General features: G+C 64.1%; 3 protein-coding genes across 3 annotated transcripts; 1 reads left to right on the forward strand and 2 right to left on the reverse strand.

Annotated features, from left to right (window-relative positions):
- Nucleotides 1–472: 472 nt before the first annotated feature.
- On the reverse strand, nucleotides 473–4775 carry LHFPL5 (LHFPL tetraspan subfamily member 5). Its single transcript, XM_035561531.2, has 4 exons — nucleotides 4297–4775; nucleotides 1412–1648; nucleotides 1035–1065; nucleotides 473–775 (listed from the first exon to the last, which is right to left on the reverse strand). The coding sequence occupies exons 1-3, from the start codon at nucleotides 4706–4708 to the stop codon at nucleotides 1049–1051; spliced, it is 666 nt and encodes a 221-aa protein (XP_035417424.1). The 5' UTR covers nucleotides 4709–4775; the 3' UTR covers nucleotides 473–775; nucleotides 1035–1048.
- A 1896-nt stretch (nucleotides 4776–6671) lies between these two features.
- CLPS (colipase) lies at nucleotides 6672–7675 on the forward strand. Its single transcript, XM_035561365.1, has 3 exons — nucleotides 6672–6767; nucleotides 7313–7435; nucleotides 7538–7675. The coding sequence occupies exons 1-3, from the start codon at nucleotides 6672–6674 to the stop codon at nucleotides 7673–7675; spliced, it is 357 nt and encodes a 118-aa protein (XP_035417258.1).
- A 297-nt stretch (nucleotides 7676–7972) lies between these two features.
- ARMC12 (armadillo repeat containing 12) lies at nucleotides 7973–11620 on the reverse strand. The gene is made up of 7 exons (XM_035561367.2): nucleotides 11605–11620; nucleotides 9489–9565; nucleotides 9194–9330; nucleotides 8917–9051; nucleotides 8649–8822; nucleotides 8499–8570; nucleotides 7973–8387 (listed from the first exon to the last, which is right to left on the reverse strand). The coding sequence occupies exons 3-7, from the start codon at nucleotides 9275–9277 to the stop codon at nucleotides 8022–8024; spliced, it is 831 nt and encodes a 276-aa protein (XP_035417260.2). The 5' UTR covers nucleotides 9278–9330; nucleotides 9489–9565; nucleotides 11605–11620; the 3' UTR covers nucleotides 7973–8021.
- Nucleotides 11621–20958: the final 9338 nt, after the last annotated feature.

Genomic DNA, 20958 nt, shown 5'->3' on the forward strand with positions numbered 1-20958 from the left:
TCATCTCTGCTCTCTACCCTAGCAAGGTCTCCTAACAAAACCTTCCCAACCACTTCGTTAGGGGGAGCCGTAATGCTAGAAGGCGGCCGTGAGAACCGAACTGACTTCTCTGCTGCAGGAACCAGCAAATTCCAGCAAGTTGGGCTGAAAAATGTTCCCCATGTTGGTTGGTCCTGCCTTCTGACCAGGTGAGTGAGAGGTCCTGGGGCTGGGTGGGATGTGAGCTGCCCTGTGCGGGTGAAGGCTGTGGGGTGGGGGCTGCTGGATGGGATGTGAAGTTAGGGCTAAATGGGTTGAACTGGGTGAGAGCGGTGCTGTGCTTTTCCCTGCTGGAGTCTAAAGGTGGCATGAGAAGCTGATTTGGGGCTCTGCGAGGAATTGGCTGTCGCGGTATTTCCAAACAGAAAAGGTCGCAGGGAAAATCTGGGACACAGTCAAGGCTTTTCCCTGTCTCAAGGAGACCAGCATGAAATCCAAAACGCTACCTTTTTATTCAGAAGTCATTTCACTGAAAGAAGGTGTACAAACCCCAAGGAGCAGCAAATTGTGTCCCTGTTCCTCCCTCTCTTTCCCTGTCTCTGCTGATGGGCTCAAAAAACCACGTCCAACAGGGCTCTTCCCATCAAGCCCTGTGAGAGCTGTGAGCCGACAGCGGCCCCTTATGTGAAAAGAACAACTGTAGAAAACCCACAGGTGGGGGAAGATGTAAAGCTCCTGGAAAAGTCATTTTCAAAGGGCTGCATCCCCTGAAGCTGAAGAGCAGTTCTAGGAGTCCCTGGGAAGAGGAAAAAAAAAAAGGTCAGCTGTTGCCACCATCAAACTGTAGCATAACACCCAATTTTAAGCTCTTTGTCACTCGGCAAGGCATGATGTTTTCATCATTTTGGGAGGCAAAGCCGATTTCCCATTTAACCGCAAAGAAAACCCCTCAATATAGCACCACGAGCTATCGTTGCCAGTCCTTCAGCGATCCTCAAAGCACAGCAGTGTTGCACGTGCAGGAAACATCAGAAATCCCCGCGGGTGTCACTTACGTGGTGGTCAGCTGTCAGTCGTTGCCCTCCTCTGTAAAACAAAAAGGTAATTACAGGGTTAATGGGGTGTGGTAACAATAACAAAGGCGCAGGTGTGTTTTTTGGGCTTGTTTTCCAAAAAGCTTGAAAGAACCCACAGCCCCACGGGGTTTCTTTGCTCTAAATTCAACCTGGGTACCTCCGCCCGGGGTTTGCGGGGCAGGGGGCTCAGCTGAAGTCCTGCTCCCACCCCTGGGACACAGCCTGGGCAGCTGCCCCGTGCTGGCTCCGTCCTGGTCACCGTGGGGAAACAACTCCCCCCCCCCCCCCCCCCCCAAATAACCCGCATCATAACCCCTGTCCTCAGGGTCTTGTGCTCAGCCCCGGCTGCGTTTTACCTTTGCTTTCCACTTTAAAATCCGACGGGAGGAGGTTGTCCTGCCGGTTGCCCAGCACGAAGGCCAGGAAGGAGAGGATGAGCGCGTCGAGGATGCCGATGATGCAGAGGATGTACGCCCAGCGCACGGTGCAGGCGCCCAGCGTGTACTTGTCCGTCTTGTCCCCGCACATGCGCCTCACCTCGCTCGAGTCCCAGCCGTCGGGGTAAATCAGGCAGCCGATCATCAGCCCCGTAGCTGCAAGGAGGGGGAAACGTCGCAGGTACCGCATGTGCAGATGGGGAGGTTACGGGGAATAGCACAGCCACGACCACAAATGTTACAGGGAAAATGCTAAAACTGGCTGGCGAGGCTTAAATATTCCTCAGGACCTGGAGGCAGGGGCTGTGCACCATCCAAGCTGGGGATGGTGCAGCGTGGGCACGGCGCTGCCTTCCCACACCGCTGTTGCTCCTTCCAGCGCTGGCCTCGTCGCCCCAAAACGAGGCATCCTCCAAGCAAAACCACTTTGGTTTTGCACAAACCAACCGAGTTTGTGCAAGGTGGAGAACTTTGTTGCTCCGTGCGCGGCTGGATTTTGGGTTTGCCAAACCGGAGCCGCTGTCAGCAGCAGCAGCAGCTTTGCACGCGGGTTAATTCTGCTTGCTCAGCTGCGCTGGTTCCAGCCAGGGCTGGGAGCTGGCGGTGCTGGGAGCCCTCCACGCCTGACCTCGGTGGCCGACGTGGCCGCTCGCCATGGGAGTCGTGGCACCAGCTGCCCGAGGGCATCTCCTGCCACGCGGCGTGTCCCAGCCTCTCAACGCGCATTTTTCCCTACACATCCCCCTGCTCTGAGAAGTCATTGTGCTTGGGAATTGTTGTGCTTGCTGGGAATTTGCTGGCCAAGAAGAGTGGTTGGGGCTCGGTAGGGAGAGGAGCTGCACTCGTCTGCAAGGCTTTGGGATGTCGAAGAAGCTCGTTGGTTGCACTGTCAGTGCAGGACTGGTCTTTTAAGTGTTTTTATGCAAGTGCGAGGGTGGCTGCGGCACGGGGGAGCTCCGTGTCCTGTCTTTGCAGGGTTTCCGTAGCCGAAAGCAGCGGGTGCACCAGCACCAGGGCTGCTGCTCCCTGCCTTTGGCTGCTCGCTGACCTAGGGGTGTCTCACCGGTGGGTCCGTCAGGAATGGGGAGACCCCACAGCCGCTTTTAAAGGCATGTCCTGGGGGTCAGAGGAGCCACCCGCACATCCCTCTGCAGCAGCAGGGCACAGGGCAGCCCGTGTGCTACAGCCTCCTCCTGCCCCCTATCCGTTGGCTTTCTGACAGTGGTCAACCTGAAAATCCTTTCTGGGTGCTTGCCTTGTGCTGTGCTAAGGGTTTTTATTCCCCTAGCTTAGGGGAAGGAGAGCAGCAAGGACAGCGGGCAGCTTCCTAGGTCAGCACCGAGCATTTTTCATCGTCTAGAAGCAGGCAGCCTCTCGAGTGCTTAATTACTCTTTGCTGTAGGTAACGGTGAGGAGGGGCACAAGGATGGGGGAGGCTGGAAGGAAATTGCTTCTCCTGGGAAGACAAACCCTGGCACATAGCAAGCCTGAAGGTGGATCCGCTCAGCACCTGCCCCCTCTTCCAAGCAGCTCCCAAACGCAGCAGCCTCTGCATCGCCTGGTGCAGGGGAAAAGCTGTGATTCGGAGCCCTCGGCACCATGGAAGAGCAGCAGCCCTTGGGGGGGCACAGAGCCCCTTGGCTGCACCCCTGCACGCCTGCGGGAGGGGACGAACCCCTCGGCTTGCTGCATCTGGCAACGCCAAAGCCTTGCAGCAATTTTTCCTGTTTCCATCCCTGAGAGATGGGGTTGGGATTGCACAGCCTGCGGGCCTCTGCCAGCAGAGGCTGCTGCTGGAGCTGCTCCCCAGGGATACTGGGGGAACCCCAAGGAACAGGTTTCAGAGCCTCTGCCTCGAGGAGCCTGAAGCACAGGTTGGGGGGTCACTAGCAGGGAAGATTTGGGCATATCCACCCGGCTGGAGCTGCCTGCACTCGTGTTTTTCTCCCCATCCAGCACAAAAATGTCCGTAAAAGCCCCAAACACAGCAGCAAAGCCTTTCCCTGCTCTCCCTGGGAGGCTGAGCTGCCCCAAGCCTCTTATCTAAATCTTCGCTTGAGCTCGTTTCTTGAGCTGGGAACTGGAGCAACCCCATGCTACCGCCACCTGCCCTCCCGTGGGACACCTGGGGACCGTGGGGACAGCGGCCGGTCCCCGCATCAATGATTCAGGAGCTGCACAGGTCGGGGTTGGGTTTCAGCAGCGCTGGATCAGGCTGGGTTACCGGTGTCTCAGGTGTCTGGGGCTTTGGGGAGGGCTGGAGGGGCCTGCAAGGTGGGTCGGAGGGGTGTGAGGATAAGAGTGGGAAAGGGTGGTGGTGGCACCGAGCCTGTGCTCGGTCCCCTACACGTTACATCCGCCCTGTGCTCAGGGCAGCTCCTGCAGGGGAGAGCGGGGGCACAAAAGGACCCAGCAACGTCTTCTCCATCTCCCTGCTGGATCCCTGCCCGATCCCTAATGCTCGGAGCATGGAGCCCTGCTCCCCAAGGGATGCTCTGAAGCAACAGTCCCACTGTCATGTGGGGTCACCGGTGGCTGGCTCCAGGGGCTGGGTCCCTCATTCCACGAGGTTCTGCAGCAGGATCCGTGCCCACGTGCGGTGAGTCCATCGGGTCTCAGCTGCATCGTGGCTGCTTTACTGACTGCAAATTCCTCCTCTAACCCGTCCAAGGGAAGCGGAGCGGGCACGGAGGTTGTGCTGCTGTCCCTTTCCCGGCCAGCCCCACCACGGCGCAGTCGAGGGGGATCAACAGCTCCCCATGGACCCCTCGCAGCCCTGCCCATCGCCCCCCGGCCCCGCTCACCTGCCGCCAGCTGCATCCAGGCGCAGACTTTGTAGACGGTGGCCGCGTTGCAGAAGAAGAAGAGGCTGAAGCAGAGGATGGAGCCGATGATGAGGAAGGTGGAGATGCCCACGAAGAACATCGCCGTCTTGAAGGCGCTGGAGGGGATGGTGCCGAAATCCAGGGGGCTGCCCTTGCAGATGAGCTCGCCGGTGAGCGCGTTGCCGATGCAGTAGGAGAAGAGGCCGAAGTAACCGGCCTGCGGCGTGTCGATGCTGTCGCCGATCCAGTAGGGCTGGATGAAGGTCACCACCATCAGGATGGCGAAGCAGAGGGTGAAGAGGGCCCACAGCACGCCCATGGCCCTGGCGTTCCGCACGTAGTTGGTGTGGTAGATCCGCGCCGCCTCCTGCGCCGGCAGCAGCTTGGGCATGGCCCCGCCGGGCCCCCTGCGGCCCCCGCCGCCTCCCGGGGTCTCCTCCCGGTTCCCCCCCCGGCCCCCCCCCCGGTCCTGCCCCGCTCCGCCCCGGCCGAGAGCGGCGGCGCCGCGGGGATGCTCGGGCTGCGCCGGCGCGCCCCCCCCCCCCCCCCCCCGCCTCCGTTCCCCCCTCCCCGGCACCGCCCCGGGAGGCGGCGGCGAGACCCCACGCAGCGAGCAGGGATGGGGAGGGAGGGACAGAGGGATGCGCCCCCGGGGTGTGCCCCTGGAATGCGCTCCACGCCTCTCGGATGTGCCCCGGTGCTCCTGGGATGAGCCCCCGGGATGCGCCCCGGTGCCCCGAGGATGCTCCTCCGGGTTGTGCCCCCGGGATGCGCCCCGTGCCCCTCGGATGCGCCCCCGGGATGCGCTCCGCTCCCCCGGGGCTGTGCCTCGGTGCCCATCGGATGCGCCCCCAAGTTGTGCCCCGGTGCCCCTGGGACATGCCCCCTGTCCTCACCGTGTGCTCCCCGGATGTGCCCCGTGTCCCCAAGATGCGACCCTGGGATGTGTTTTGTGCCCCCTACATACGCCCTGTGCCCCCCCCGTGTGCCCACAGGATGGGACCCCCATCCTCTATAACCCAAGAAGTGTCCCTGGGACGTGCCCTGTGCCCACCCATAGGATATGCGCTCCCTGGACGCACCCCTGGGACCCCACCTGTACCTCCCCCATGTGCAGCTCAGCACATACCCCATGCCCCAGGATGTGCCCCGCACCCCTCTGTGCACCCCAAGATGCCCTCAGTGTCCCCCCTGGGATGTGCTCCGTGCCCCAGGATGTGCTTCATGCCCCCGCTGTATGCCCCAGGTCCTTGCTGAGCGCACTGGGGTGTGTGATGCACCCCAGGACACGTGCTGAGATGCCCCAGGGATGTGCTGTGCCCCCCTTGTTGTGTCCCAGGATGTCTCCTAGGCTGTTCTGTGCCCCCCAGCTGTGTGCCCAAAGCTGCTCTCCTCTGCCCTCCCCAGCGTCACCTCGGCCCTTGCCCCACTGGAGTGCACATGGGGTCTCGTGGGTCCCAGACCTGCACCAGCAGGGCTGGAGGGGTGCAGGCAGGGGGGGGAGGAGCTGCCAGGACCCCCCGGGGCACCTGTGGGCACCTCGGGGCCTTTCCTCAGGTGCCAGCGTGGCAGTGCCCTACAGCCAGGGCCAGCCCGAGCCCCACCCCTATGGCTGCCGAAGGTCAGGGCTGCCCGGGCGTTAATCATTGCCCAGAGCAGCCGGGCTGACGTGGGTGCGAAAAGCTGTGCCATTCCCAGAGCTGTCTTCCTTTCATCAACCAAATCCCGCACCCATTGAAACATGGAGAGCAAACACCCGGTGGGCAGCGGGTGCCTGGGGGACCTCGGTGGGCTCTGAGGCACTGAGCGAGGCTGGCAGGGGGGTGGGCTCGTTCCTGTAATGCTTTGGGTTTCCTTAAGTGGGTTTCCTGGTGGCTGTGCTGGTAATGTTGGGTCGATGGAGGAGCTGGGCTTGGGATTTGGTGTTTTCCCAGAGCTCCTGCTGTTGCATCAGGGCTCGATTTGCCCTTGAAGCCCCATGCGAGCAGGGCAGTCTTGGAGAGAGTGGCTCATCCCAGCTCCCCAGGGCTCAGGGCGGAGGAGAGCGGGCAGGATTGGTCCCACCGTGGAAATCCCAGTGCCGTTATTCCACATCTGCTTTGGCCAAAGGAGCTTCTGTATGGCAGGGGGGCATCACCCCTGCGGGAAGGCCACCTGGGGACAGGGCGCATCGTCCCCACCTCCGTGCCATGCCGCCACCTGCGCTGGCACCGCACCCCGGGCAGCGAGGGCATCGCCGTTCCTCCGCGGCAGCCCGGGCAGGTCGGCTGTGATAGGAGAGGCTGCGTCAGCTGGCAGAGGCGCCAGCTATAAAGCGCCCGGCCACCCGCAGCAGAGCCCTGAACAAGCCCACCATGGCGAGCACGCTGCAGATCGGCCTCCTCCTCTCCCTGCTGCTCTTGGCCCCAGCCCTGGCCGTGCCGCATGAGCGAGGGCTCATCTTTAATTTGGTAAGAGGAGAAAACCCTGTCCTCGCTGCAGCCAGGGTGCGTGGTGCTTGGGGTGAGGAGGTGTCTGCGATGTTTCGGTCTCTGGTGGTGGCCGTGGGGGTGCCCCGAGGTGATGGCTGCAGCCCTGAGAGCAAAACTCACTTGCAGCTGGGGAAACTGAGGCAGGTGGGATGGTGTGCTGGGTTTTGCAGGGTTGTGCGGGATCTCTCCTGCTGCAGAGGGGCAGGGAAGCCTGTCAGCCGACAGGCTGGAGGCTCTTTGTGTCAGTGAGGACTCTCCCTGGGGGGCCTTGCAGGGTATGCGGGGGAGAAAGACTTCCCTGATGCATCTCAGCCCTAATCCCATGAGCTGGACAGAAAACAGCACTTCGGCGGGCTGTACTTTGGGCCAGAATGAGTAAATGCTGCTGGGTCTGCCCAAGCCCCAGCCGAAGGGCAGAGCGATTCCGACACCTGCCCCAACCCCCTGGTTCCACCTCTGTGGTTCTGGGGGGGGGGGGTTGTCCGAGCCAAACGTGGGGCTCACACCTCCCCTCGCCGCTGCAGGACACCGGGGAGCTGTGCCTGCAGAGCGCCCAGTGCAAGAGCGGCTGCTGCCAGCGCAGCAGCGGGCTGAGCCTGGCCCGGTGCGTGCCGAAGGCGGCCGAGCTCCAGGAGTGCTCCCCGAAGGTAGGTGCCTGAGCAACGTGGTGTCCCCGTCCCGTCCCCGTGGGCCATCCTCCAAGGTGGGGGGGCCGGATTGGCCCCTCTACCGTGCCCCCATCCCCGCAGAGCCTCTATGGGGTCTACTACAAGTGTCCCTGCGAGAGCGGCTTGACCTGCGACGCCGACAGGAGCATCGTGGGCTCCATCACCAACAGCGACTTCGGCATCTGCAAGGACAAGCAGAGCACCGCGGCGGCACGGTGAAGGACGTGAGCCCCCCCCCGGCACCCCCAGAACGAGCCTGGTGGAGTTGGGGGCTCTAGTAAAGAGCATTTGTGCTGTCGCAAGCCGGCGTTTTCACTCCATGCATCCTGGCACGGGGCAGGGGCAGCAGGGCCAGAAGGTCCTGGGAAAGCCACGGGGAGACGGCTCTGTGTTTGCGCACACGCGGCGTGTGAAAACGGGTATTGATCAGGGCTGTGGGCGAACGATAAGCCGGGGGGGTGAGCTCTGCTTGGGGGGCATTCAGAAAAAGGGTGCAGGGGACGGCCGTGAGGGAGCCGTGCTGGGTTTTATTTGCTTCTGCGAGCACGGTGGCTGTGAGCGTCCCCTAGAAAATGGATGCGCCGGAGGGTGAGACGTGGAGCGAGGCGGCGCTGCCTGCGCCGTGCTTGCTCAGGGCGGCGGCGGCGATCTCCGCATCCAGCTTGTACAACCGCATGCTCATGATGAGTTTGCACGCCTGGAGCTGCACTCTCTCCTCGGGGTGGACGAACATGACCAGGAGGTGTTTGTCCAGGTGGGAGTCCTCGCCGAAAAGGACCTCGTAGAGGGAGCAGCTGCCGCTCTTGGGGCTCTTGCTCGGGCGGCGGGGCTTCGCGCAGCCCCCGTGCAGCACCTCCACCAGCAGCAGCATCTCGCAGAGCAGCTTCCCCGGCTGCGAGTTGTTCATGAGGCTCAGGAATTCGGGCTGGACCTGACCGAGGAGATGCTGGGAGCCGGCGGCCAGGCTGGGGGCAGCCCTGGGGTGGAAACGAGGATGCAAATCCCCTGCAAATCCCACCGGCCGCGGGGCCGGGGGCCGTACCTGGCAGTTGAGGATGTCGGGCAGGAGCTCTTCCTTGCGGGACAGCGTGATGAGCAGCCTGAGGACCTGCAGCTGCAGAAACACCGGGGATGCGGCTGGGAGGGTGGGCGCCATGCGGGGGGTCTCCGCCGGGCGCGGGGGGCAGCGTACCTGGATGGTGTAGTTGTCCCACTGCAGGAAGCCCAGCAGGTTCGGCACCGTGCGGCGCAGCAGCGGCTCGATGTTGGGGGGCACGGGCAGCGCGTTGAGCAGCCGCAGCGCCGCCACCTGCACCTCCGTGTCCCGGGAGGAGATGACCAGATCCAGGATCTTGGGGTAGTAATCCTGCGGGGACGGGGCGGGGGGTGCTCAGGGAGCAGTGCGCAGCCGGCCAGGTTGGGCCGCAAGGGGCCGGGGTGGGGGGGGGGGAAGCACTGACCTGGACTTGGGCGGTAAACAGGGACCGGGTGGCAAAAGCCCTGAGGGTGTTCAGCGCCTGGATCTTGGTGTCCCGGTTGTGGTCGTCCAGGCAGGAGGCCACCAGCTGGACGTGCTCCGGGCTGCAGGTGGGGTTCTGGAGGGAGGCCAGACCAGGATGGGATGGGGATGGGATGGGGATGGGATAGGGATGGGGATTGGGATGGGATGGGGATGTGAACCGCAGCACCCCGGAGCACAGCGGGGTGCCCTCGTGCTGTCCCCGCAGCGCCCTTCACCTTCGTGTCCATCAGGTAGACGCAGCGGGTGATGCTGCGCAGGATGGCGCTGCGGGACCGGCCGTCCTGCTGCGCCCTCAGCATTTCCAGCAGCTCCTCGCAGACCCTCCTGCTCAGAACCTCCTCCACGGGCAGCCCTGGGAGCAAGCGGGGAGCCGCGGTCGCACCGGGGCGGCACGTGGTTCCCACGGGGAACCCCAAATTTTGCTTCGGGTTCACGTCCCACGGGAGGGGAAACTGAGGCACGGGCAGGGAGGTGGCAGAGGGGGGACCCCAGCGGTCCCCTCCCACCCACCATCCTGGTGGTCCGGGCTTTCCAGCCGGTAGCGGTCGGCGCCGTGGGGCGCGCTGCTCAGCCCCTCCGCCACGGTCCTGTAGAGGAGGTAGATGGCCCCGGCGCCCGTGGCCACGCTCAGGACGTGCCGCCCCGTCCAGGTCCCCCAGCACGCCGCCATCCCCGGCACCGCAGCCCCCGGAGCCCCACGGGACCGGGGCGGCTCCTGGAAGCAGAATCGTCCCCGGGGTGCGGAGCCTTGTGAGGTCAGGGACGGGGTGCACGTGGGTCACCGAGGTGCCCTCCTCCAGGCTCGGCTGGAGGAGCCCCCCCCGCCCTCCCCCCGTGCTGTCACCTTGTCACACCACCCTGGGGACACGAAGCCACCGAACTGGGGATGTGGGGTGGGGTGAGCCCAGGGGAGCACCTGTGTCCCATGGGGGGGGGGGGGGGTCCTGATCCTCTGCGCCCGGCGTGGGGGGTGGCACTGTGCCTGGACACCCGCTGGGACACGGGGCTGGGGACGAGGAGCATGGGGCAGGGGACGAGGGACACATGGCAGGGGACAGGGGACACATGGTAAGGGACAAGGGGCATAGGGAAGGGGACATGGAACATGGGGCAGGAGGCATGGGACAAATGGCAGGGGGCAAGGACATGGGGTAGGGGACATGGGACACAGGGAAGTGGACGAGGGACACGGGGAAGGGGACAAGGGACACAGGGAATGGGACAAGGGACGCAGGACATGGGGCAGGGGACACGGGCCATGCGGCAGGGCTGTGGGACATGGCACTTGTCCCCAGCCTTGCCGCCTGCTTGGGGCTTAGCACCCCAAGGTGCCAGCAGGGAGGTGCTGCCCCCCCCCCCCCCCCCAGTGCACTTACTGGGCATACTGGGAGCGCCGCCAGGGGCTCTGCACCCTTGGCATGGGCAGGATGCGGCCAGCGCAGGCAGGACCAGCAGAGGGCAGCCCCCACCTCCCCGAGCACCCCCCCAGAGCCCTGCGGACCCCCCCCCAGCCCCATACGGGGGGGATGCTCAGCCTTGGGGACCCTGCGTTGCTCCCTGAGCCCCTCTTTTGGGGTCACCCCTTACCAGATTGGGGGGCGCCAGTGTTGGGGGCACAGCCTGGGCCATGCCCTGTATATGAAGGAGATTCTTTATTTTTTGGGGGGGGAGGGGGGACGTCTTCCTGGCCCTCACAGGGAAATACCGGAGAGGTGGGAAGAGTTTGGGGGCTTAGGGCAGGGTCGCAGCCCCCCCCCCCCCCCCCCAAAAAATAAAAACTCTAACCCTAATCCTATTTATGGGTGAGCAGTGGCTCAATTTTGGCAGCTCCCCGCGGGTGAGCAGTGGCGCGAGCCGAGAAGCGGCCGCCTGACTCACGGCATTAACAAACACAGGAAGGGGCCCCGGCGCGTGTGGGGTGCTGCAAGCCCCGGGGGGGGCACCCCGACCTTGGGGGGGGGGGGGGGGGGGGGGGGGGGCCATGCACAGAGCATCCGTGTGCTGGCAGATGGTGCTTCCATCCCCAAAAAAATGCAAGTTTTTTTTTTTTTTTTTTTTTTTGGGGGGTGGGGGGGGTGGATGCCACCGCGGTCCCCCCCAGCTCCATTCGGAGCTGGGGGGGGGGATGCGGTGGCATCCCCCCCCAAAAAAAAAAAAAAAATAAAAAAATTGCCCTGGGGAGGATTGAGGGATGCCCCCACCTCCAGCACTACTTTGCATGGCAAAGCGATGCAAACGGGGGCAAACCCATAACCCCCCCCACCCCCCCCCCCCAAAAAAAAAAAAAACAAAAAAACCCCACGCACCCCACTTTGCACCGCAGCGCGATGCCCGCAACGGTTTGACCCCGCTCCCCCCACACCCCAAAACCACCCCGCACCCCCTTAAAGTCTATCGAGGGGCACCGGGGGGGGGGGGGGGTTGGGGACACGCGACGATGTTCCCGCGCCCCCCGCCGCCGTGTCCCCCCCGTTGTCCCCCCCCCCCCCCCCGGCCGGGGCTGTTTTTAACACGAGGGTACAGGATGTTCTGCTCGCTCTTGCACACAGCCTCGCTCCCCGCTCCCCAACCTCCCTCCTCCCTCGCTCCCCCCCCCCCCCTTTCCTGCCGGCCCCATGGCCTTCACCTCGTCTTCGCCGCGCTGCTTTAACCCTTTTTCTTGCAAAAGCTTGGCTCCCCTCGCTGTTAGTACTGTTCTTTTCGCAAGTATGGCCTCTTCATTATTCTTATCTCTATTATTATTATTATTCCTATTATTATTCTTACCATTAGTGTTATTACTATCGCTATCGCTATTGCTATTATCATTATTACTATTACTATTATTACCATTACCGCTATTATTACTACCATTACTGTTATTATTACTACCATTACTGTTATTATTATTACCATTACTGTTATTATTATTACCGTTACCGTTCCTTTTATTATTATGAGCAGTATTTCCCCGAGGCTCCCTTTCCACCCCCCCAAGCCCCCCTCAGGGCCTCCCCACGAGGCTCAGGGCACCCCCAGAAGCCAGCCCTCGCCAAAATCCCCCCGCAAGGATCCCCCTGGGAAGGGGGCAGATCCTTCCTGCGTGCCATTGAGCCCCCCCCAGAGCCCCGGTCCCTGCAGAGGAGCCCCCCCCACGGCAGCATTTTAGCACCCAGGTGGGTGCCCCCCCCCCCCCCGACTGGTGCTGGGCAGGGGCCCGATCCTGCTGCAGGAGCAAAATGAGCACGGGGTCGACAGCGGGATGGGATCGGCCCCCGTGGCATCGGGGTTCGAGGGTCCCAAGGGATTTAGGGGCTCCACAGAGGGTGCAAGGGGGGGGGGGGTCGTGGATGCACCCCGGGGCTGCCTCAGGAGGGTTTTGGGGCCGGGCCTGATTTTTCCCCACCTCCAGATGCGGGGAAGTCCCAAATCCTTGGGCCGCTGCCCAAGTCCACCTCCACGCACCCAAAGCACCCGGGCAGGGGTTGTGGGGGGGGGGGGGGGGGGCGATCCTGCTCCCACGGGGCACCCCCCGGCCCCGGCCCCTTTTGGGGTTGCTTCAGTCCCAGGGGGGTTTGCACAGCCCTGGGGAGAGGGCTCAGGGCTGGCACCGGCACGGCGACAGCGGTGGCTTTTTGAACTTTCGCTGGAGGAAAAACAACCTTTCTAGCAAAAAAAAAAAAAAAAAAAAAAAAAGAAAATTCATGAAAAGCTCTCTGGTTTTCCTCCTCTTGCCAAAACCAATTGTTGAAGATTTTTTTTTTCCCGGCCTCTCCTGTTTTTGCCTTCGCATGTGGCGGGGGAACAATGTCGCTCACGGGTTTTTCTGCCCTTAGGTTCTCCCCCCCCCCGGTGCTGGAAGAGGGACGGGTGCTGACCCTGCCTGGGTGCTGGCCCTGCATGGGTGTCCCCCCCCCCCCCCCCCATCCCCTCCTTTAGGGCTGCTGCGTGTTGTAAAGCAGGGGGACATCCCAGGGGATGGAGACGTATGGGGGGGGGTCTGGGATGGGGGCACCCCAAAACCACCCGGCAGGGGCGAGCGGTGCCCACCAGTGCCACGTCTGGCCCCGAGCCCCCCCCCCCAGGAGCAGGGCAGGACTCGCTGCTGCTTTCCAGCAGGGCAAGAGCGGAAAAATTCCCCCAAATTCTGAGGGGCTGGGGGCAATGCTGGGGGCTGCACGGGGGTGAGGTGCCAGGGGGTGGTGTGCGGGATGTGGGGGGGGGGGGGGGCGCATGGGGGCCGTGCTTGGGGTGATGCTGTAAGGGATGCTGGTGGCTTATGCTGTGGGGGGCACACTGGGGGGGGGGGGGGCAAAACTGGGACTGGTGCAGTGGGGTACGAGGCTAGCGGTGAGCTGAAAGGGATGCTGAGGGTTTACGCGAGGGGGGGGGAGACTGGGGGGACAAAATGGGGGGCTGCTGCACTGGGGGGAGATGCTGGGGGCGATGCTGGGGGTGATGCTGGGGGTGACAGTGGGGGCGATGCAGCCTGGGGAGGGGGGTGACACCATCCATTGGGACCCGAGCAGGGACCCATCCCCTTTACGGGGCCTTTCCAGAACCGGGGAGGGGAATTCCTCCCTGCAACCCGCCCCCCCCCCCCCCCAGACAGCAGGCAGCTCCCCCCTAACCCCCCAGAGGACCCCCCAGGGACCCCCCCCCCCTCCCCCCCAGGGCAGGAACCAGGGCTGGCCGCAGCCCTGCGGAGCGGTTTCCCTCGCACACCCACTTCCCCGGCTGCTGACTCAGGGCTGTTCCCTGCGCTCCCGCGCCCGGTACATCGCGTCCCCACGCCGGGCGCCTGGCACGCCGCCCGCCCGCCTCGCCCGCGAGGTGCCGCAGCGCTGCGGGGTCAGGGTCCGGCCTCGCTCGGGAGACCCCCTCCGAGCCCCTCTCCACCCCCCCCCCCAAGCCATGAGCTGCAGGGCAGGGATGGGTTTTTTTTGGGGGGGGATTTGTTTTTTTTTTTTTTTTTCGGGGTGGGACGCAACCCCAACATAACCGAGGTGTCCCTGCTGCGTGTCCCTATAAGCACTCGGGCACATGGGGTGGGGAGGGGGGGGGGTCCGGCGATGCGTCCCCACCCCACAGCACATCCCCGGGGGGCTGCGCCCCTCGCTCCCCACACCAGGAGCGGGCTCAGCACCCTTCACCCCCCCCCCCCCCCGCCACCCAACTCCCCACGGCGGGACGGGGCCAGGGGGCCCTGGCACCGCCAGCCCGGCAGAGGCTGGTACAGTTCGTTACGTCCCGACCGGAATGTACTTTGTGCTACAAGTGGCCCCCGGCCAGCGCGGCGGGGCCGGACGTTATTTATACTCCCCGCTCCGGCCCCGCTGCATCCTGCGCCCGGCGCTCGGGGAGTTATCTCCAGCGGTTTCCCCCCAGCCGGGTGCAGGAGGGAGCCTCGGACCCTTCCCCCTCTCTCAATTCATTCAGACTCGTGTCATGTTTAATAATAATACGGATTTTTAATTATTTTTTTTTTTTTTTCCCCCGGAGGAGGGAGAACCCAGGGCAATACGCGCGTCCTGCGGCCGGGGAAAAGCCATCCCGGCGGGAGCTGCTGGAAGGAAACGCCACCGGCCTCGGGGCCGGGGACATCGATCCAGCCCTGGCTAGAGACGATGCACGTTCAGATCCCAACCCAGAAATTTTGGGGTTTGAAACGCACGTGGAAAGGCCCAGGGCTGGTGGTGGCGGAGGTGCAGGATCCCAGGGCAGGATCCGGCCTGCGGTGGGGCAGGGGCACAAGGGGGGCGCTGGGTCCCCACGTGTGTGGGTGCCGCGGGTGCCTCGTCCCCGCTCAGCGGCAACGTTTCGCTGCAGGAACCGGGGTCAGAGCGAGGCGAGGAGGCTCGCAGGGCCGGATCTGGCCATGAGCGCATCCGGCCACCTCGCCGGTAGGAAGAATTTGGGGGGATTTCCTGCAGAAAACAGCTCTGCATCCCCTGCGGTCAGGCAGCTCCTCACTGAGCGGGTGTGCTGGCCCTGCTGCCTCCCCCGTGTCCCCACGTCGCCGTGCCCCCATGTCCCCGTGTCCCCATATTCCCATGTCCCTATATTACTACATCCCCATATCCCCACGTCCCGTGTCCCCACATCCCTGTGTCCCTACATCCCCATATCCCCATATCCCCACATGCCCCCCCAGTCCCCACATCCCCGTGTCTCCATATCCCCCTGTCCCTGTGTCCCCACGTCCCCGTGTCCCCACATCTCCGTGTCCCCATGTCCCCCCCCCATCCCCACGGTCCCCCCCCCAGTCCCCACATCCTCATGTCCCCATAGCCCCCTGTCCCCGTGTCCCCGTGTCCCCACGTCCCCGTTGTCCCCACATCCCGTGTCCCCATGTCCCCCCCCCCCCCCCGTCCCCACGTCCCCCCCAGTCCCCACGTCCCCACCACCCTCCCGTCCCCGCCGCGGGCGCAGCTGCACCTCCGGCAGCGAGGACGCGGTGTACCCGTGCTGCCTGTTGTGCAACGCCGCCTGCGCCTCCGTAAACACCTGGCTCCCGCGCCGCCGCCACCACCGCCGCCTCCCCGTTACCCCCCCTTCATCTGGGGTCGAAACCGGGCCACACCCTGGGGGGGTGCCGGGGGGGGTGGCAAAAAGCTGCTTTTCTCCCCCAAATCAGGCTCGGGGATGAAATCCGGGCAGCGGAGGCCGGGATGGATTCGATCCTGCCGGTGAGCGTGGACCACACGGGGGGGGGGATCCCCGGGGGGGATCGATGGAAGCCGGGGCGCTGGAGGAAGCTGGAGAAATGCGATTTGCTTTGATCTCCAACGCGCTCGGGAGATTTCGCTGCTGCGGCTTTCGGGTCCGCAGCCAGCAGCGGGGACGCCGCTCCTCCCCGCTCGCGAGGCAGATCATTGCCGGTTATTTTTAGAAGACACAGATGAATAAAAATATCGCCTATTTTATTTTACTTTTATTTTTTCCCCCCCTCCCCCCACCCCGCTGCGGCAGCCTCCTCCCCGACATCGCGCAAGGTGCTCGGGGCCCACCACCAGGACGGCTGTCGGCCTCGGGGTGGGGGTCGGGGCTCTGCCCCCCCCGAATTTTGGCCGGGGGTGAGGTGTCCCCTGGTCCCTGTCCCTCGGGAACCGGTGACGGCAGCGCGGGCTCCGGCCTCGGGCAGGACACGTGTGGCCAGCTGGATGGCGAGGGGAACAAGCAGTGCCCCTGGCAGCCTCAGCAGCGCCTTCGGGGATTATTTATGGCATTTCACTCCCGAGGAGCACATTTCCTCCTGGGACGGGACAGGAGGGACAGGGCACCGGGGTGGGGGTCATGCACCCAGCCCCCAGTGCTGCATTTGCTGCATTTTGTCCAGATTTCTGGATTAAACCCCTAAATCAGGTGATTTTTTTTTTTTTCCCTTGCTGCAAAGCTCACGCCATGCCGTGCTGCACCGCGGCCTCATCCCCACCATGCACCCAAGCACCCGAGGCTCCTCGTCCCCTCCGGGGACAGCCCCACCGTGGCCCCTCTCCCATCTTTTCCCCTTCCCTCCATCACCTCCAGCCCCACCGGGTGGTCTCGGGGGGCTCCGGGGCTCCCACAGTGGCTCCGCTGGTGGCAAATGGAGAAAAAAACCCGGCTCAGCTCCGCGGCCCCGCTGCTCCGGAGAGCGGCGGGGTCCGAGCTCAGCGTGGGGTCTTGCACAACGGCTGTGCTGCAACACCCAGGCACGGGCGGGTGAAGCGAGGCCAGAGCTGGAACGGTGAATTTCCTGGCTTTCCAAAGCCTACGTCAGCCCCCGCCTCCTTCCACGCACGTCTCAAGCCGAATTTCCTCACGAGCGGGGCTGCGAAGTCGGGGTGGGCGAGGACGGGGCCGTGGCTCTGTGCCGGTGGCTGGTGTCACAGCCACTGCGAGGCCACTTATTAAGAAAAAAATCCACCCCTCCGGTGCTTTCTTCCCATATATTTTATTATTTTTGTCTCTGCAAACAAACAAATTCACCATTCCCGTGGCGCGAAGCAGGCTGCAGCCCCCAGCACCGCCGCCGGCCTGGTGCAATTCTGCAGGGCCTCGGCCTCAGCCCCCGAAATGCAGCCAGGGAGCTGGGACCCCAAATATTGATCCGGTGAAGAGGAATTGAAAGCTGTCAGAGGCCAGGCAGGAAATATTTGAGGCCAGAGCCCGGAACCAGGCCCTGGGGCAGCGCCTCGCGCGGTGCTGGGAGTGCCGGATCCACCAGGGTCACGTTAGGCGAGGGAAAGCTCTCCTAAATGAACCAAATCTGCCACTTTTTTTCGAAAGCGGGCTCTCGTTTTCACTCCGTGTTGCCATTTAGGGCCGGTTTTATCTAAATTACAGCTGGCAAAGCCTAGTTCAGCAGCGAGGGCAGGCCCGTGGGAGCACCTCGGTGCCGCAGCCCCGTGGGGGATTTTATGGGGTCAGGACGTGGGGAGCGGGTTGGGAGTGGGGCACCGGGTCGAGCACAATCCCGATAAAATCCCACACCTTATAACCCCCCCCCCCCCCGGTTATTAAACCCCTGGTTTCAATCTGCCTGGGGCTAAACCCCCCCCCCCAGCTCCAGGTTCTTTTGCCCTTCCAGGCCCAGGCGCTGCAATTTCCTGACCAGGCCAAAGCGGCGCTGGGCTCCGCGTTTCCAACGCGCTTCATTTTTCCCTAAAAAAGGGGTGTTTTGAGGCAGCTCGTAGGAAAAATCTGATCAGGGTTACCGCAAACAGGAACATTTCTGCCTGTCCCCACTGCCGGCGTGTCCCCTGGAACAATGCCCCCCAGCACCAGCTCCTGGCGGGTATTGTTTATGATTATTATTTATATTTATTATTTATTAACTTTCTCGGGGTGCTGGGGTGCCCCTGGGGCATTTCTGGGGCTGGGGTCCCCGGAGGGGCATCACACAGGGCCACTGGTGCTGGGGGCTGGGCTGTGGCAGCACCGGGGGCAGGGGGGCTCTGGGGCACCGGGACTGGGGTGGCCTCAGGGGCGTTGCACCCCCCTGGGACATTGCATGGGGGCAAGACCCCCCCCGGGGGCATTGCATGGGGACAAGACCCCCCACACACACCCCACGGAGAATTGCATGGAGCTGTAAGCCCCCCCCCGAGATATTGCATGGGGACAAGATTCCCCCCGGGGGCACTGCATGGGGACAAGACCCCCCCCCCCCCCCCCTCGGGAGAACTGCATGGAGCTGCACCCCCTGAGGACATTACACGGGGACAGAGCCCCCCCGGCGGGCATTGCATGGGGCTGAGACCCCCCCCTCAGGACATTTCACAGGGATAAGACCCCCCCCCCCCAGAGAGAATTGAGTGGGGATGGGACCCACCCCCCCCGGGGGCATTCCACGGGGCTGAGACCCCCCCCCAGGACATTGCAGGGGGACAAGACACCCCCAGGGGCATTGCACAGGGCCAGGACCCCCCCAGTCCATTGCCCCCCCCCCCCATTCCTCCCCGCCTCCCCCCCCTGCCCCCAGCAACGTGCTCGGCGCGGGGCGGGCCCAAACGGGGCGGGCCCAAACCGGAACACCACCCCCCTCTGCTTTGCATATCACCGCCTCCCCCAACCAATAAAAAACGCTCCACGCGAGACGGGCGGGTGAAAGAGCCAATGGGAATCGAGCTGGGGGAGGGGCGTGGGGAGCCCCGGCCGCGCGGGGGCTGCTCGGAGCCACTCGGAGCCGGGCGGCGGCGGCGCGCAGGTGGGGAGCGATCGTGTCACGCGTGGGGGGCTCGGGCGGGCCCGGTGTGGGGTGCGGGGGGGGGGGCGGGGCAAAGGGTGGGCCGGGGGGACACGAGCGCGGCCGGGGGACCCCCCCCCCCGTTTGCCGTGGGGTTCCCCCGTTTTTTATTTATTTCTTATTTTTTTTTGCGTGGAAATCCGCGGGAGCCCACGCGGGGGGGCCCCGGGGGGGTTTGGGGGCGCGGCTGGGGCTGGGCTGGCCCCAAATGTGGATGGGGGGGGGGGGGCAGCCCCCAGGAGTGTGCCGCCGGGGGGGGGGGGTGGGGGGGGAAGGATTTGGGGTTGGATTTCGGGTTGGCTTTTGGCGTCCCCTTTGGGGCTCCCCCTGCGGTTCCCGTTGGGGTTCCCTCTGGGGCTGCCTCTGGGGTCCCCTTTTGGGGTCCCTCTGGGGTCCCCTCTGCAGTTCCCTTTGGGATTTCCTCTGCGGTTCCCTTTGGGGTTCCCTCTGGGGCTCCCTTTGGTGCTCCCTTTGGGGTTTCCTCTGGGATTCCCTCTGCTCTTCCCTCGGGGCTCCCTTTTGGGTTCCCTCCGGTTTCCCCTCTGCAGCCCCTTTGGGGCAGGGACAGCAGGTCCCACAAACGTGGCGTCCCGTTGAGCTCCCTCTCCCCCCCCCCCCCCCCCCCCCCCCCCCCCGGAGGCACGGAGCTCTCCCAAAGCTTTATTTTTAGATTTTTTTCCACCTAAAGCGTGTCCCCAGGTAAGCTCGCCGTGCCCAAACTGGAGCCCGTCGCGCTCAGCCCGGGGGGGTTTGGGGGTTCAACGGGCGGCCCCAGCTCCGCAGGCGATTTGGGGTCCCCGGCACGGAGCCCTGTGGCCGGGGCACCTCGGTTTTTGGGGTTTCTTTCTGCTCGACGAGTGGGATGGATCAAATAGGGTAGAAAAAACCCCCAGAGCTGGCACTCGGGGGTGCTGTGGGTGGTGCTGGAGCCGTCTCCCTCTCTAAGGGGCCGTCGAAGCGGTTGGGCATCGCTGGGGCACCGAATCCGGGCTGAAAAGGGATGGCAAGTTTAAAAAAAAAAGAAGTTGGAAATGTAAATTGCTCCTTCCTTGAAACTGCCCGAAGCTGGGTGCCTCCGTCCCCTTCCCTGCCCGCAACCGGGGGAGCCCGTCGGGAGATCCGCTAGCGCCGAAATATCTGGCTTTTATCAGACCCCTTTCCCAAATTTACGGCGTTTTGACCCAACGGCGGCGTCTGTGCTTGGACGCGGGGCTGACACGTCGAAGGCTGCCGTTTGCAGTGCCTGGGTTTTATTTCCAAGGCGGTGACCTATTTATGGGCTAACGCCATCCGGGGGCACGCAGCCACCGGCGGCGCGGAGGAAATGACGGCCGCCGCTCGCAAGGGTTAACCCGGAGCCCCCGGCGCTGAGCACCACCGGCTTTGCCTGCGGTGCTGAGCGTTTTACAGCCCCGGGGATGCGGCACCGGTCCTGGGCCGTGCCGTGGGACGTTCCCCAGGCCCCGACGAGGTCCGAAGGAGGGCACGGCGAGGAGGAGACGCGCGGTGGCAGGAGGAGAGCGGGTACCCGCGGAGGAGTCGCGCATCGTCCGAAGCTGACGAGGAGGGAAAAGCGCACGCGGTGGCGCGGGTCGGGGCCGCGAAGGCGGCGAGGCCGAAGGAGAGGAGCAGGGAGGAAGGACAGAAGGAGGTGGCCTCCGTGGTGGCCTCCGTGGTGGCCTTGGTGGTGGCCTCGGCGGTGGCCGTGGTGTGGGACCCGGTGCCGGAGGGACCTGGCGGTCCCCAAGGACAATTCCCAAGCCCAACCTTTCCTTGCTGGCATGGGGGGGGGGGGCTCTGGAAAGGCAGCCCCCAGCCGCGTCCTTGGAGAGCATCCCCGCGCCGCTGGGTAATTAGCTGGGTGTTAATTAGCGGCCTGCACCGGGCGCTGGGGCGCAGCGAGCTTGCTCGAAGCTGGACTCGAGATGCTGGACGTCCCGCTGCATGTGGCTCCTCGTTAAGGACCGGGGCTTAATTAGCAGCTGTGTGAGCCGGGGCGGGGGGGGGGGCACGGCGTTGGCTTTTTTCCAACGTTTTCACCCAAACGGCGCGTTGGGTGCTGGCGGAGGGCCTGGAGGCCAGGAGCTCCGGTGGGCTGTGCTGATGTCACCCCCGTTGGTTACCTTCCCAGCTAATTACCCCTGGGGTAATTAGCAGGGGTGATGGGGGGGCTGTGCACCTCGCCCCCCCCCCCCCCCCCCGCTGCACGACCCCGGGGGTGGTCCCGGGGTGTGGGAGGAGCGGAGCCGGGTAAACACGTTTCAAAAGCAT

The sequence above is a fragment of the Cygnus atratus genome, chromosome 24 (assembly GCF_013377495.2).
Source record: "Cygnus atratus isolate AKBS03 ecotype Queensland, Australia chromosome 24, CAtr_DNAZoo_HiC_assembly, whole genome shotgun sequence".
Lineage (NCBI taxonomy): Eukaryota > Metazoa > Chordata > Aves > Anseriformes > Anatidae > Cygnus > Cygnus atratus.